Source organism: Xiphophorus couchianus, chromosome 12 (genome assembly GCF_001444195.1).
Source record: "Xiphophorus couchianus chromosome 12, X_couchianus-1.0, whole genome shotgun sequence".
Taxonomy (NCBI): domain Eukaryota; kingdom Metazoa; phylum Chordata; class Actinopteri; order Cyprinodontiformes; family Poeciliidae; genus Xiphophorus; species Xiphophorus couchianus.
The window spans coordinates 28,721,064-28,735,731 of NC_040239.1; the positions used below are offsets into that span (position 1 = coordinate 28,721,064).

The 14,668-nt window shown below is 42.0% G+C and overlaps 1 protein-coding gene across 2 annotated transcripts in view; it reads left to right on the forward strand.

Annotated features, from left to right (window-relative positions):
- The window catches only part of unc5db (unc-5 netrin receptor Db), a 228,525-nt gene that overhangs the window by 142,428 nt on the left and 71,429 nt on the right, over positions 1–14,668 (forward strand). For both annotated transcript variants that reach the window (XM_028033289.1, XM_028033290.1), the window contains exons 5-6: positions 9,151–9,331; positions 10,074–10,241. In XM_028033289.1, the coding sequence (XP_027889090.1) occupies positions 9,151–9,331; positions 10,074–10,241 (349 nt within the window). The remainder of the gene's footprint in view (positions 1–9,150; positions 9,332–10,073; positions 10,242–14,668) is intronic.

A 14,668-nucleotide genomic window follows, 5' to 3' on the forward strand; every position in this document is an offset into this window, starting at 1 on the left:
ACAAACGGGTCATCGTGGTCTCATGTGAGTCTTACTGGACACGTTTTTGATTCAATATTTCAAATCTGGTCATAATAAAGTCAGTGTTAGTTTTATTTTATTTTATGTACCTTTGTGTTAAGTCTGATTTTAGGGTCTAAAGTTTTATTCGACTTGTTGGGGATTATGAAGGTAAATAAAATTTTAGCTCATATTCATGTTGGTATGATTTCAATAAAGGAAAATATTAATAAATATTTGAGAAGTCATAGAAGTCAATAAAAAGGTAGATGAATCTTCTCAATGAAAACTGCCCTTTTTATGCATGAATTTTGATAAGAAATGTCACAATTGCTTAAGTGGGGGTAAAAAAAAGTTGTATTCTGCTGTGCCCAGTAGAAAATCAATGGGAAATAATGATAAAAAAGTTGCATCTCATTATACACTTTGACATTAAGAGTTTACATGAAGAACATGACGGAAAACTTTCCATAATTTTCAATATAATAGTATCCATTACCTTTTGAAAGAAATAAAAACAAGGATCTGTCCCATGATGGACCATCCAAAATATAACTTGTTTTCTTAGTTGTCTGTTTTGCGTAATTTGTAATTATTCAAGTATTATTACAGAACTATTTCACCGCAAAAGAGTATCGAGAATTTTAAAGCCTCCACTTGCCCCCAAGTTTATTTATGCTTTAAAGTGAGTTAAAAGTAGCAGAATGATTGACACAGTTAACAGTGTGGCACTAGCTTACAACCACAATCGGGATGGAGCAAACCTGGATGAACGTACACACACACTCACACACACGCATCCAGGAAAAAGATCAAGTCATAGTGACCACTGTGCCATAACAGACAGCAACAAATCAACCAGAATATGAATATAGTGCCTATAAATATGTACAGTATATCTCTCTACCCACACACAAACACACACAAGATGACAACAAGACAAAACAACAAAAAACAGCACAAAAATGAACAAATAATAAACAAAAATGGATTTTAAATAGGTATTTTTATTGGTCATTCTTTCTCCAAGCTACAACAAGTCCCCAAAAATGTGGATCCAAAAGTGAATAAATAAAAATACAGAGTAATGAGCAACATAAAATGCAGTGAAAAAACAAGATTTTTTATAACCAAATAAAATATCAATATACCAGCAAGAATTCCTACATGTAGAATTCCTACATGTAGTAATCCTGTTTTTAAATGTTCTACCTGAAAGCATCAGTCCTTCTGATGAAAGTGTTCACTGAAGTCCATCATTCTGCTCTATTTACTAGTTTCTTATTATTTATTTACTCATTCATTTTGTTCCGTCTCAGTAGACTTATGGTTTCTCTGTGTGTTTCAACAGACCTGTGCTTCATCAAGGCTTTCCGGACACACCGATTTAAAACCAGCATCTGGATGCAAAATTGATATTTTTAATTGTTGTTTTCTGATTTTGCTCACATAACCATTTTGTGAAGTTAAAATCCTCACAACAATTACTTCACATGTTAAAGTGTTATTAAGCCAGTATTTTTTCTCTGACATGCTTTGGGACAATCCAAGCTTGCTCGCTCAGACTCTGAAAGCAAAATACCCTCATATCCATTTTAGTGCTTATCCACAGCCAACGTTTCAAACAAAGCTGTGTCGGCGCTAGGTGTGACATTCAGATTCTCAATTGTATCTGAAGAGCAGACAGTGTAATTTGCCCACAGTTAATAAAATGGTCGAGTCGATTATTTGCAGTTTGGTTCCGCTCCAGCCAAACAGCTCCTTTGACTTCACACATTTCTGGGAGTGAATGTAGAGCACATGCTTTAGCTGTGGGAGAAAGGAAGCCATGAGAACCCCGGTATAATGAGTTTCTTTTGAGTTGATTCTCAGGGAGAAAGTGTGAAATGAGAAGCAAAAACCAGAAGCCAATTTCCACTTCCCTGAATGAAAGCCTTTAATCCGAGAGGAATCCTGCTTGATCTACAGTAGCTGAGGTAGACCGACCGGGCCACGGCACAAAGGCGGCGAATCAACTAAACGCTCCTGTACTGCGGAGCACGCCCAAGCTCAGTGTACACAGTGAGCCGCTGCTTTATAACTAGGAACCATTAACCTCCATCCCAACCACCGTCTCTGTACGACTCAGTCCTGGGTGCAGATTCTTTGTTCGTCTCATAGGTCACAGAGAGTCTCCCACAGAGACGATGAAGAGCTGCATTAAGCAATCCCAGCCCAGAAGTTCCCTCTGTTTACCTGGTTAAGATAAGACAGATTGAGGTGGGATGGTAATGCAGTGGCACAGCGCTGGAAGCGAAAGACAGGTGACATTTGGGAAGCAAACGGGGAGGCAGGAACGTGACACACACACCCCCACCTCCCTCTGTCACTTGTATCCTGTGATTAACCTCTAGGGCAGGAGAGAACAGCCGAACTCCCCCAGACTCCACCTGCTGCCGACAGGCCTGCTGTTTGAGCGAACATAGAGTAGCGTTGGGTCAGAGCCCCATCCCAGACTTACTCATGTTCTCTTCACCCATACCGTCGATTAGCGGCGGGGAAGATGCGTGAAGAGGATTAGCTCTGTGTTCCTCAGGGTTGCCTCTGATATGCAGCTCAGTAGGTCCCCGCCGGCGTCCCTGGGTCCCAGAGCGCGCCGCTCGCAGTGGCGCTTAATCCGTGTAATTGCATTGATGAGACACTCTGCAATTAAAAAGTTCTTCAGCCCGTGCGTGCTTTGCCGATGGCGTCGGAGTTAATGTAACCCCTAGCCTGACCGTGACTCAGCAGACTTGTCTCCCACCAGCCCCAGAGAAAAGCTTTTTCTTCCTGCAACACCTTGACAGAGTGACCGCCAGGCGCCCTGGGCAGGGGCGATGAGGCGCGGGAGCAGCACGAAGAATGCATCAGTTACCGAGGTCATGATGGGGGCTCTCCTCATAAGTCTTGAGGACGGCGGCGGTGTCGCTCGCCCCTTTTGCTCCCCTGTCCTCTAATTGCCCGTCAACCGCTACATTTCTCAGCATCTAATCATCGGCAAATGTCAGCTGGATGAGCTGTGTTTGTGTGCATAAGCTGATGAGAGGACCCCGCCGACGCAGCGGGCCGGGGGGGAGGCGACCTTCAGGGGAGGTCTGGGTAATGAAATCACAAAAGGAAGCTCTACCGCTGGAAACTCCTCTGTCAATGCTGACACTGATGACCGCGTCCTAATTGAAACAAATGTGCCAATTAGGTAATTCATTTCTCACATCCACTGACTTGCACGGGCAAATTTGTATCCCTGTCATCTATTCCTCTCTGTCTCTCTCTCCTAATATCTCTGTATTAGGGAAGCAAAGTATCAATTGAGTATTCAAAGTATCGATTAGTAAGTATCAATTAAGTAACGATTAGTCTATCAATTGACTTTCTTAATTGATAAGCAGCCGTTTTCTAATAAAACAAGTTTTCTGTTGTATGAAGAGCGTGGTCTCCATAATATGCAAAATTTTTCATGTTAAGCTGAACGTATAAAAAGAAGAGATGTTCAGAAGTGCAGACTTTACTTTACACTCAGTGTCAAAGAAGTGGACAGACTGTGATATAGCTCTCAGCTGTCTGGACACTCTATGATCAGTGCCGACAGTGAAACTTCATGCTGTTGTGGGTGCAACGCACAGGAAGTGATGTCGCACCCTCTCTATTCATTTCCTATGGAACTTGCTCTCCTCCAGCCAAGTAACCAGCGACATTCATACAAAACCACATAAGGAGGTTTTTGCATCCCCCGCTGGACTTTGTTCAGAGATTCACTTTCCTTCGCTTTAAGGATGATCAGCGGCGCCTTTTGCTGGTTGGTGGCCAAACTGCAACACAGAAGGTTTTAGAGGATGTTATTTGTTTAAATGGTAAATTGCCGGTACCTGTATAGCGCTTTATCAAGTCTATATGACCCCAATGTGCTTCACAGTACATTCTGACACACATTCACACACCGATGATGGTAAGCTACTGCACAGCTTAGCTGGACAGCTGGGGCAGTCTAACAGAGGTGAGGCTACCATGCACCTCTGTCATGGTAGCCTCACCATGGCAGAGGTCATGGTGCCACCGGGCCCCCTGATCTGGGGAGTGAGGTGTCTTGCTCAAGGACACAACGACAGAGGCAGATTGAGTAGTGTTAAGGAAAATGATTATTTAAGTGCTAAAATACTTACAACATGTGTAAAGGTATAGCCAACACTTTTATTGGAACAGTTTTATGTTGAGCATGGGGGAGCTGACAATAGCAGACATTTAAACAAGCAGGGCTTTTTTCCTCCCCCGCTGAAGACAGAGTAATAAATTTACATTCCGATAGGGGGCAAGAGACTTCTTGGCGCCTCTCCCCGTGCCAGACAGAGATGAGCACGAAGTGGTTCGCCCTAGTACTGAGATTAAGTGTTCTTCCCCTTCTGGCTTGACGGAGACCAGACGCCCGTTCGAGTTGGGTGTAAAGGGGGAGACTTCTCAGGTTTCTCTGGGGCCGAAAACAGGTCTCTGATTGGTTGAACAATGGAACGCCTTCTTTGCATATATTAAAATACGGAAACTCCTCTTTGGTATAAGATGACGTACACGGAGCACGCCGAGAGAGTTTTTTTCTCCACGTGGGCGCCTTTGTCTGTCTGTGTGTTTCGTGTTTGTTTTTTGTCTCTCCTTGTGTGTTGTTATTTTGTGAGAAAATGCATATCTCTTTATCTCTGCAGCTTTGTTGTTCATTGCTTTGTATGGAATTAAACTCTGTGATCTGTGACGTCAACACGCTTTGTTTAGTTTCGTTTTACAGCTGGCCGCCGCTCGCCGAGAAGAACCCGGCTGTGTTAAGGAAGAGACGAGCCAAACGTTTTGTTCAAAGTTGTAATAAATTCTTCCTCAATAGTAGGGATTGAACCGCAACTTATAATTGCGGGACGAACTCCTACCACCATCGCTATTTGATCATCCTGTTCAAATAGAACTCCTTTCAATCTAAAAGCCATTAATCAACAATCAGAAGTTAATCAATTAATTGCTTCCCTGCTGTGTGTGTCACTTCTTTTGCCTCATGAATCTTCTCATGACGACTCCATGGCTGCTCATAGCAGGCAGACCCCAGACTGAGAGGGGCCCGCTGATGACATACAATAATTGCCTCTTTCAAGTCAGAGATTTCTGCGGATAAAAGAGAAATACATGCATGAAAGAGGGGGGCAGCTGAAAAGACAGAGGGTGTGGACAGGCGCCACGGCTCGTGCCACCCATCCAGACGGATGACTTTAATAATGAGAGATTAGACTCTATCCCGCACTCCTCTGCCTTCTTATCGACGCATGGCGCTTCACCTCTGATGAAACCCGGGTGCAAGGCCGTCTTTTAATTGTAGATAAGAATCGAGACTGCTTTGAGGATTGGCTTCTACATTTGCACTGAGACGGTGTGGGGAACATAGTTACAGTCTCCCCATCGCCTTTGAAAATGAGACGATTCCAGCCAGCCAATGCAAGCTATAATTAGCTGAAATAACTGATAAAAATGACAGAACAATATGGGGTTTTCTATTGGTGAAAGTGATTTTTGAATTTCAGGATGGGTGATGATTGATGTTTTTGCCCTACTGTTATTTAGTTGACTGTTTTCTATTTTTACTCATGATCAGAAATTCATATAGGCCTAACTGACCAATGCCCTGCCTTGCGCGCGCACAGACACCCCCTCATGCCCACACACACGAATAAGACAAGATCTGATAAAATCCCAACAACGCAACTTTTGTACATGACAGTACATTACATTTGAACTTGGTCAACACTGAGGAAGTTACTGATTTAACTCTGAGACCAGATTCCTGTAGGAAACCGTTGCTCAGAAGAGCAAACTGACTCAAAGCTTTATCATAAGCAGTTATTTTTCTCTGAAATGACATTTGACATCTAATAAAATAACTGGAAAAAAATCATTTAAAAATAACAAGAGATCTTTCCATTTCTTCTTGTAGACGTGTTTGTTCAGAACTTCTTCCCAATTGCTCACCCAGGTCTTACTGGACCCTCATTTGCGTACTGATGCCCAGTCATAATTTAGCAGAAAAGAATCGTACGAAAACAGGTCTCACCCAAGAATGAAATTCTTTGCAATGTGTTGGTGCATTAAGACTTCCTCTCACTGGAAGAACCTTTTCCCTAAACGTTATGACTATTCCTCCACCAAACCTTTTATTTGGCACAATGTAGTCAGAAAAACTCAGGGTTTCACCTCACTTCGTAGAACTCATCTTTAAGAGCCTAGTGGCTTTTACCTTTCACCGCGGTGTGTAAGGCTTGGATACAGCCATGAGGAACTGTTCCATCACACACACTAGGCACAGCTCTTGAACTATACCGTGTTTCTTTGCATTTCCAAAGGTGTGCCACAGGGCCCATCCTTGGCCCCATTCTGTTCTCCATTTATATTAATGATTTTCACAAGTTGTTAGTAAAGGTGCTGTGCATTTATAAGCTAATAACACCATATGCTTTTGGTCCATCCCCTGAAACGCTCTTACTCTCCAAAGCAAAGCGCCTTGGACATCCAAAACACCTTTTTGAATTAAAAGTCTAAATGCCCCCTCACTGCAGATGAAACGATCTTTGATCAGACAACAAAGTACAAACACTTAGGAATCTGGCTGGACAGTTCATTTTCTTTCCAAAAGAAAGAAACTTGGATTTCTGTACAGAAACCTCTTGTCTGAAGCTTGGAGTTCTGTTGCTAATGACTTCAGAAAATTAGCAAGTCATTCCCACAGTGGCCCTCAGCATGCAATGACCCTGCTCTCTGGTTGCACCTTCCCTCGTAGCTGTGTCTTTTCCATTGCTGCTATTTGATTTAACTTTGGAATTTGTAGTTGTAAAGAAATTTTGTGGCTAAGGCTCCATTTGCACGGAGCTGCTATTGAACCTGTTCAGTTTAACACAATTCCTGACAAGGATTACATGTTATCTGAGCACTTTGTTGGAGGCAGCTGTTGATTATGAGGTGGAAGCTAAGGATCAAAAGCGTATGTGATGACATTCTAAAGTCACAGTGCCGTATAGTGGCCTGGCATGACAACTACAGCTGACACAGGGTGTGTTAGCTGTGCCGTCTAAACGTGGAACTTTTTCCCAATCAGCATCCGAAGACACCAGCAGCTTTCAGGCAATAGTCTCATGTAAATGTAGCCTGAATTCACTGCACAAGCGGCTTCCTATCACAGCACCACATTGGAATTATCTGAACTTCTTAGCTTGAGCCATTCTCTCACAGATGCTGTCTGCAGGTATTTGTGCTAAGTTTATACACATATGGCCAGGAATGTGACTGGAACTCTTAAATTCCATCAGACGGACTGTGTGACCCAATACCTTTGCCAATATAATGCATACCTGCAGGCTGTCATTTCTCCTGTCCATCATTTCTATCTGTGCCGTCTCCTTATGCCCACCAGCACTTCCTATTTGCATCCAAAATGTTGATCATTGTAAATAGTGCCATTGCACTTCCTTTAAATCCATCAGCATTTCCCATTCTGCTATGTTACAAATGTAATTTGCAAGCGCAGCGATGCAGCTCTCTTACCAGGCTAAAACCATTAAAGCGTCACTAAGTTTGTAATTCCTAATTAGTTTTCCTCTCAGGTGCTGGTAATTGGTTCCAGTGCTTCTCCTGACTGCCTAATGGAGGTGGAGATAGTGGTGGAGCTGCGCCCACTGGGACTAATCAGCAGTGGGAGGGCTTGTAACGCAGCTGACCAGCAGTTCTGCATGCAGCGACTTGAACATGAGCGACGTGTTCACGTCGATGTGATCTGAGAATGAGTTTAAGTGATGATTCAGAGTTAGCCAGCATGATGTCAGTGTCAAAGAACTGGGAGGAACGAGATCCGTAGAGGGTCAGGATTCTTCAAATGCTGGACCAGTTTGAATTATTTCTTTAAAAAATGTTTTTGCCATATCAGTAGAAAAATAATTTCAAACTAACATTACCTGTTCTGTCTTTTTCAAGATTTAACATGACCACTCAGGTGTTGTACATCTGTTTTTGTTTGCTTGTTTTTGGCAATATGCTCCATAGAAGTTAAAGACTCAAATTGAAATTGTTAAGAATATTTCTCATTTTGAGCCAGTTTTAAACACTCTTTTAAAAGGAAATCCTTTACACAGTCTTATTATGTCAAAAGATGTTTCTCCAGACTTCCCCACTTCTATTTTTCATCCTGCTGTGTCAGTTTTCTTAAACACTTACTGATTCTTTTTTGAAGTGTGCTACGTTTCTGCCAAGTAAGTCTTGGAACTGTCTGGTAGTTCAGAAGTACTTCCTTATGCTTGTTACGTTATTTTCGCTTTAACACTTTGAAGACATCAATAAGGGAACAGGAACAAAAATGTGTTCTTAAAGAAATTACGATTAAGAACAAAAGAAAATCGTTTTAAAGGGGTTCTTTGTGAAAAGGATAGTTCAGATTCTAAGAGAATGATGTCGGTAATACTTTTCGCCCTAATGACAAATTTTAAAAATGTGATAAACAAATTTGTATCATTCTTGTACTGCAGTTGGGGGCCACAAAAAAAGGCCACTTCTTTACACCCCTCTTTTAGTCAGCATGAATGTGATTGTAATTTATGTTTGTTTTATGACACTCTCCTGTTTTCTGTTGTGTGATATTTTGTTGCATGTTTTCTGAACAGGTCGTTGTTGAAAATCAGAATTTGTCCTCAATTTGCCTGGTGAAGAAAAGCTGCAGAAACGCAAATAAATCATAAAGAAAATTACCTCAATTGCTGATTTCACTTCTGTTTCTGCTTATAAATAAAATCCTACTGAAAAAAGACGTGACAGCACATTTCTTTTACTTGTTTCCAAGACAAATTATAGTAAATCTGAAGTTGTAATTTGTAAAAAAAAAAAAAAGAAAGAAATAAAAAATGAAAAATAAATCATGCAAAAAAGCCTTTGCATTGCAGCCTTGTTATCTGTTTGATTGTTAAATCAGTCAGTAGTCTGAATAATACAGGAGGCTCCATTAGTTGTGATCCATCATTTATTATTTAGAAGAGGACGAGGGAACGTCACACTGTGTGCGTAAGCCATGCGATTTGACCTCATTCGCATGTTTACTTTTTTTTTTTCTTTTTTCTTTTTTACCTGCAGGTGGAATGGCAGAAAAACGACGAGCTGGTGAGTTCACTGACCGACGACCAGCTGGACACCCGGGCCGACTACAGCCTCATCATCAACGAGGCGCGCTTGTCCGACTCGGGCAACTACACGTGTCTGGCCAGCAACGTCGTAGCGAAGCGTCGCAGCGCCACGGCGCCTGTGATCGTCTACGGTACGCCCGCAACAACCCGTCCGCACCGCAACAATGTTTACACGGCCCATTAGATCAATTTGTTTGGCTTCCCGTAACCTTACGCAACAGTGATTAAGAATCCCATCTTGAGGCCTCGGCTGAACAGCGCCGTTTCCCCTTTATTCCGGCGAATGCATTATTCAACGAGTCAATTTACTGCCTCTCGTTTAAAATCAATGCCTGCTGTATGAAAGGAAATAAGCCACTGTGTCTTAATCTCATTTAAAGGGAGTGTTGCTTGTTAATTATTTACTTGCCTGAAGCCTCGCGGAAATCTCGAGTTCGGCCCCCTTTCAAAGCAGCTGCTCGAGATTCAGCTCCCAAACACGCAATAAACTGGGATCATAGAGTAAAGGGCTTCAGTCACGGCGCTAAGTGGTCGATTCCAACCTGTCGGGCTGTTTGAGTCTGTCGCTTTTAGAAATGGCATTTCTGCTTAATGGCTCCCTTTGCTTTGCACAGCTCCACGGCTTTATCTTAATACGAGAGCAGAGAACATTGACATTGCCAATTAAGGAAAAGGGAGCCGTATATCCAGCAATCTGCTCCCGCTGTTATGCATTGTTGCCCCGTGGAGCCCGCAGGACCATTAATAGCTCCGAGCCTTATTAGAGCTTTAGAGTATGCCAGAGTTCTGTAAGGGAAAAAAGAGCGCGTGTTGTTTTGCACACTCACTCAACTGTTTTCTTTTCTTTTCTAACTTTGCTGGAACTTTCTCCAGTGAACGGCGGCTGGTCGCTGTGGACGGAGTGGTCGGCGTGCAACGTGCCGTGTGGGCGGGGCATCCAGAAACGCTCCAGGACCTGCACCAACCCGGCGCCGCTGAACGGAGGCGCTTTCTGCGAGGGCATGTCCGTGCAGAAGATCACCTGCAACTCGCTCTGCCCAGGTTAGTCCCACTTCTGGTTTTCAGCGAAGACGAACCGGAGCTGGGATGCATGGCGTGCTCCGCAGCACGTCAGTAAAAAAAAAAAAAAAAAAAAAAAAAAAACAGGAGAAAAATGTGTGTGTGGAGGAAAACTAACACAGTGGTGCCATCGTGCTGTGGAGATACTTTTCCTCAGTAAAGAACTTCTAGCTTGTCAGAGTTGATAAAAGGATGGATGAAGGGAAATCCTAGAAGAAGACCTGTCAGAGGTTGGAACAGGCGGGAGACTAGGCTGGAGGTTCACCAACCATATTCATATGTCAAACTGGCCCAGTCAAAGTCCAAATTATAAACTCAAATGGAAATCTGTAAGAAGACCCGTATATTGATATTAGTAAACACAAACTGCTTTTCCATTGAGCTTAAAATTGCTCAAAATGAAATCACGAAAACTTACTTTCATAACAGAAACACAGCAATTTAAAACAAACTTTTTGACAAAAAGCTTTTACTTCGGGATGAGATGGTTTTTCGGCTTTATCGAAATTAGTGTGCTTCACCAAGCTGCAATGGAAACACTGTTTCTGCATCACGAGTCACGTGATCAACAACCAGATGTTACTACTGCTGGAAAAGACAAATAAGACGACAGGAAGTGGTGGGAGGATGATGGTGCAGCATGCTTTTTTATGATTTACCGGGTGAACAAACTTGTCCACGTGTGATTTTAACTGCATTTCTTTATAATGGAAGCGCCTCAATTACAAAATTGACAAAAGCTTTGCGCATATTTGTATCGGAAACGCTGAAATTGTTTATTTAGCAGGATGAGTTTGTTCTAGCTTGCAAATGGGGAATTGCGAAAATTTGCAGAACTGAGACTTGCGTCCCAAAGAGGTGCAGCAGTAACTGCACCAAAAAGTGTTCTACGAAGCAATGAACTGAAGCTCACAATTCAAATTCAGCCTTATTGTCAATTTACCCACATGTTCCTGGCATTCAGAGGAACTGAAATTGTGTTTCTTGATGTTGTACGGTGAATTCAATTCATAATCAGGTGCTACTTTGTGTTGGTCTGACACAACAAATTCAAATCAAGCACACTAAGGTGTGTAGCTGTCAGAAGAAGCATGTGGGGGTGTAAAATTCTTCTGTCAAGTCCCTGTAAATGAGCTCAATATCCTGACTCAGCAGCATTACAGATGACCGATATTATAGACTGTAAGACACCGATCGAGTGGTGACCTCACTGTGTCCCTAATGGTGCTGGACTGAGAAGTGCTGCACCAAGGAGAATCCAAAACCACGAAGGGATTTACTGTGCAAGTTAAAATGATTAGAGGAAGTTGAGAGAGGATAGCAGTGTGTGATATACAGGGAGAGGTAGAAGAGGCTGCAGGACTCGATTAAACGAGTTCATGTCTCCCAGCAGGAAATGTAGAGAAACTTAGGCTGCGTTCACACAGCAGGCGAACGCGACCCACATCAGACTCTTTCAGGGCAGCCTGAACGCCTCAGTTTGGATCTTTTCACCTCTCAAAATTCTTATTTGAGCCACTTCCATATGTGGAACTCAGTCGGACAGTTATGCAATATATTTCAAAGCGTCTGCAGTCTGAACAGTTGTGTCGCATTTCATCCGACCTTTACGTTATTGACGTGAGACGTACATCATAACTCTACCAGAAAAATTGGAAAAAATCTGGATGTAATGGCTGAAAATTATGATTAGGAAATTATAAAGGAAGTGTACATCAGTGAAGCACATCATAGTCCACCAGTTTTAGGTCTGACAGATTTTCCTACATGATCTGCAGTCAGTGCTCTACAAAAGCAAATAAAGAGCCAAACGAGCCAAAGCTCCCATCACTAAAGTGGACCATTGTTTGGAAAAAAATGCTTTAATGGTGAATCAGCAATTTCTGCATTTACATGTAAAATAAATATTACGATTTCATTTTCAAATTCTTGCACAGCAACAAAACTTACACAATGGGAAGCTCAACAGAGCCAGACGACTTACAATAGTTAGAATCTGGGAGACGATGCAGACGGGCGGCAGTGGCTGCATCGGGCTGAGGCGTTTCCTCTTCTTTTCCCGTTGACTATTAAGGGTACAAATAATGAACTTTATTGAAACAAGTTACATGTAAGGGTTTTAAAAAACTGGATTGTTTAACAAAAAAAAAAAAAAAGATAGAGTCCAGCAGTTGAACAGAAACGTTCCCCTGTTTTCTTTTAATCATTCCTCTGTTGTGTCTTATTCAGCTTTTGTGTCCCGGTGAAATTTATACAGCTTGGTTGGAAACCATTAAATCAGCAGGAAAACCCTTGTGTTAGTTTCCCAGGCCTATTCACCAACTGCCAGAGACGGAGGAGGGGAACGCGTCAGGGCAGGAGCTGATAAACACTGGAAGTAACGGCTATGTGAACATTTTCACAAAGCTCCAATCAGACGGGGTAAATTGAAAAAGTTTTATAGATAAGTATATTCAGCGGCTGTCAAGGCACAGCAAGTATACTTTCCATCTGTCTGCTTCTCTGATCTGAGAGTCTGTTATATCAGGATATTTGCAAGGAAAATATGTCAGAAATGTCTCGTTTAGCTGCAGGTGAATGCTTTACTACCTCTGAGCAGATATCGCCCCCTGTAGACCGCTCGGACTCACTATACTTGCTTTTTTGATTTACACAAGAAGAAACAAAAACACAACAGTGGTGCAATAAGAAAAGCCACCAGTATTTAAAGGGGCGTTGTTATGTAAAATTGACTTTTTTTTTAGCTCTACATCATGTTAGAATGTTACATTCTCATCAAAAACATGCCTGAAGTGTTTGCTTCGATTCTTTCATGCATGTTTGAGAAATCCTTTAATCTCCCGTGGCAACCAGTCAGCTGTGCAAAACGCTGAATTCCCCAGCAATTAGCAAACACCTGGTGAAACTGTGCGATGACTGAGCTCATATGAGCTACTTCTCAGTTCAATGCTGGTTAAAAAAGAAAAGAAAAAAAATGTTGTGAAAGGAGTTTCAGAAACAACAGGAGTTTCTTAAAGAGACAGAGACCCAATTTCAAGGTGTTAAATTACAAAATCAAATTTCTTCAGTCATATTATACATAAATTTAGGTCATTTTTATAACAACTGAAGGTAGCATAATTAATTGATTGTGCTATAAAATGGCACTATGTACCTGGAAAACACATAATGCTGCCTGTTTAAAAAAAACTGTTTATTGGCTTTTATTAAAGGAAACGATCAGAAAACACCTTTAAATGTGTTTTTTTTTTTTTTTGCAATCAGCAACACGATGGTGGAGTGGTCAGGCTTGACACCTCAGAGAAAGGTTTGGAGTTTTCCTGCTTTTCTCTGCATGTCTGGGTTTTTGCGGTCACTTAGTCCAACAGTTCAGAAATATTCATGTTTAGGGCAAATTCCCTCAGGTGCAGCTATGATTGGCTGTTTCCTTTGTGTTGGTTCTTTGATGAATTGCTAACAATCCCATGATGTACAGTACAGACCAAAAGTTTGGACACACTTTCTCATTGAATTCAATGAGAAAGTGTGTCCAAACTTTTGGTCTGTACTGTACGCCTGTACCTCTCACCTGGAGGGGTTCCAGTAAATGAGTCTATTAAAAATAGTGTCTTTCCTTTCACAGCAGCGCAGAGCATAAAGGAGTCGATGAGGTGAATGAATGACTGGATCAGGGACTTGAACTTGGATCAGAAAAACTGAGGATTCCAAGCCTTTTTACGCCAGGCGTAAGCCCGACCATGTGGGCTCGGAATGTTACGTCGTCGTTTCCCTCGGAAGTGGAACAGTCTGAGCTCCAAGTCGGGAAAAACGAGAGGAAGGAACGCTGAGTCTGGAATTTCTAACAGGAACGGCAGATCTTGCAGAGGGTTCCCAATGTTAACATCCGATGCAATATGGATTCCAACCAACCATTTACAAACACTTCAGTAGTTCACATCTCAATAAATTAATTGAACATGTGTTTGTACTTCGGTGTTTGACCAGCTGTCATGAGGAAACATTTTCTTGTATTCGCTAGTGATAGTTAGCAACCGAGGTAAATAACTTGAGTCTTTTCTGACTCACAGAAAAGGCACTAAATGTGGTAGTGATGTCATTCTCAGATGTCAATCAAAGCATAAACCTAGCTGGAAAAGTGCTTGAAATTGAGAATCTTTATCTCTCTAGGTTTTTTTTATCTATAATTGAAAAGTTTATATCTACTCTTTTACAGTCTGGGTCCATTTAGGAAAGTTGTGTATCTTGTAATTATCTGTCCCTGCATAAACCTTGTTGCAGTCTGTGAGTGTCATGCTACTGTAAGATTATGCAAGCCGGATCATTTCTGAAAGGTGTTTAGGCAACTCGTCAAAAGTCACGAAGGAACAATGACTGCAGCCTAAAAACAGATAATAACGTTAACCAGGTAT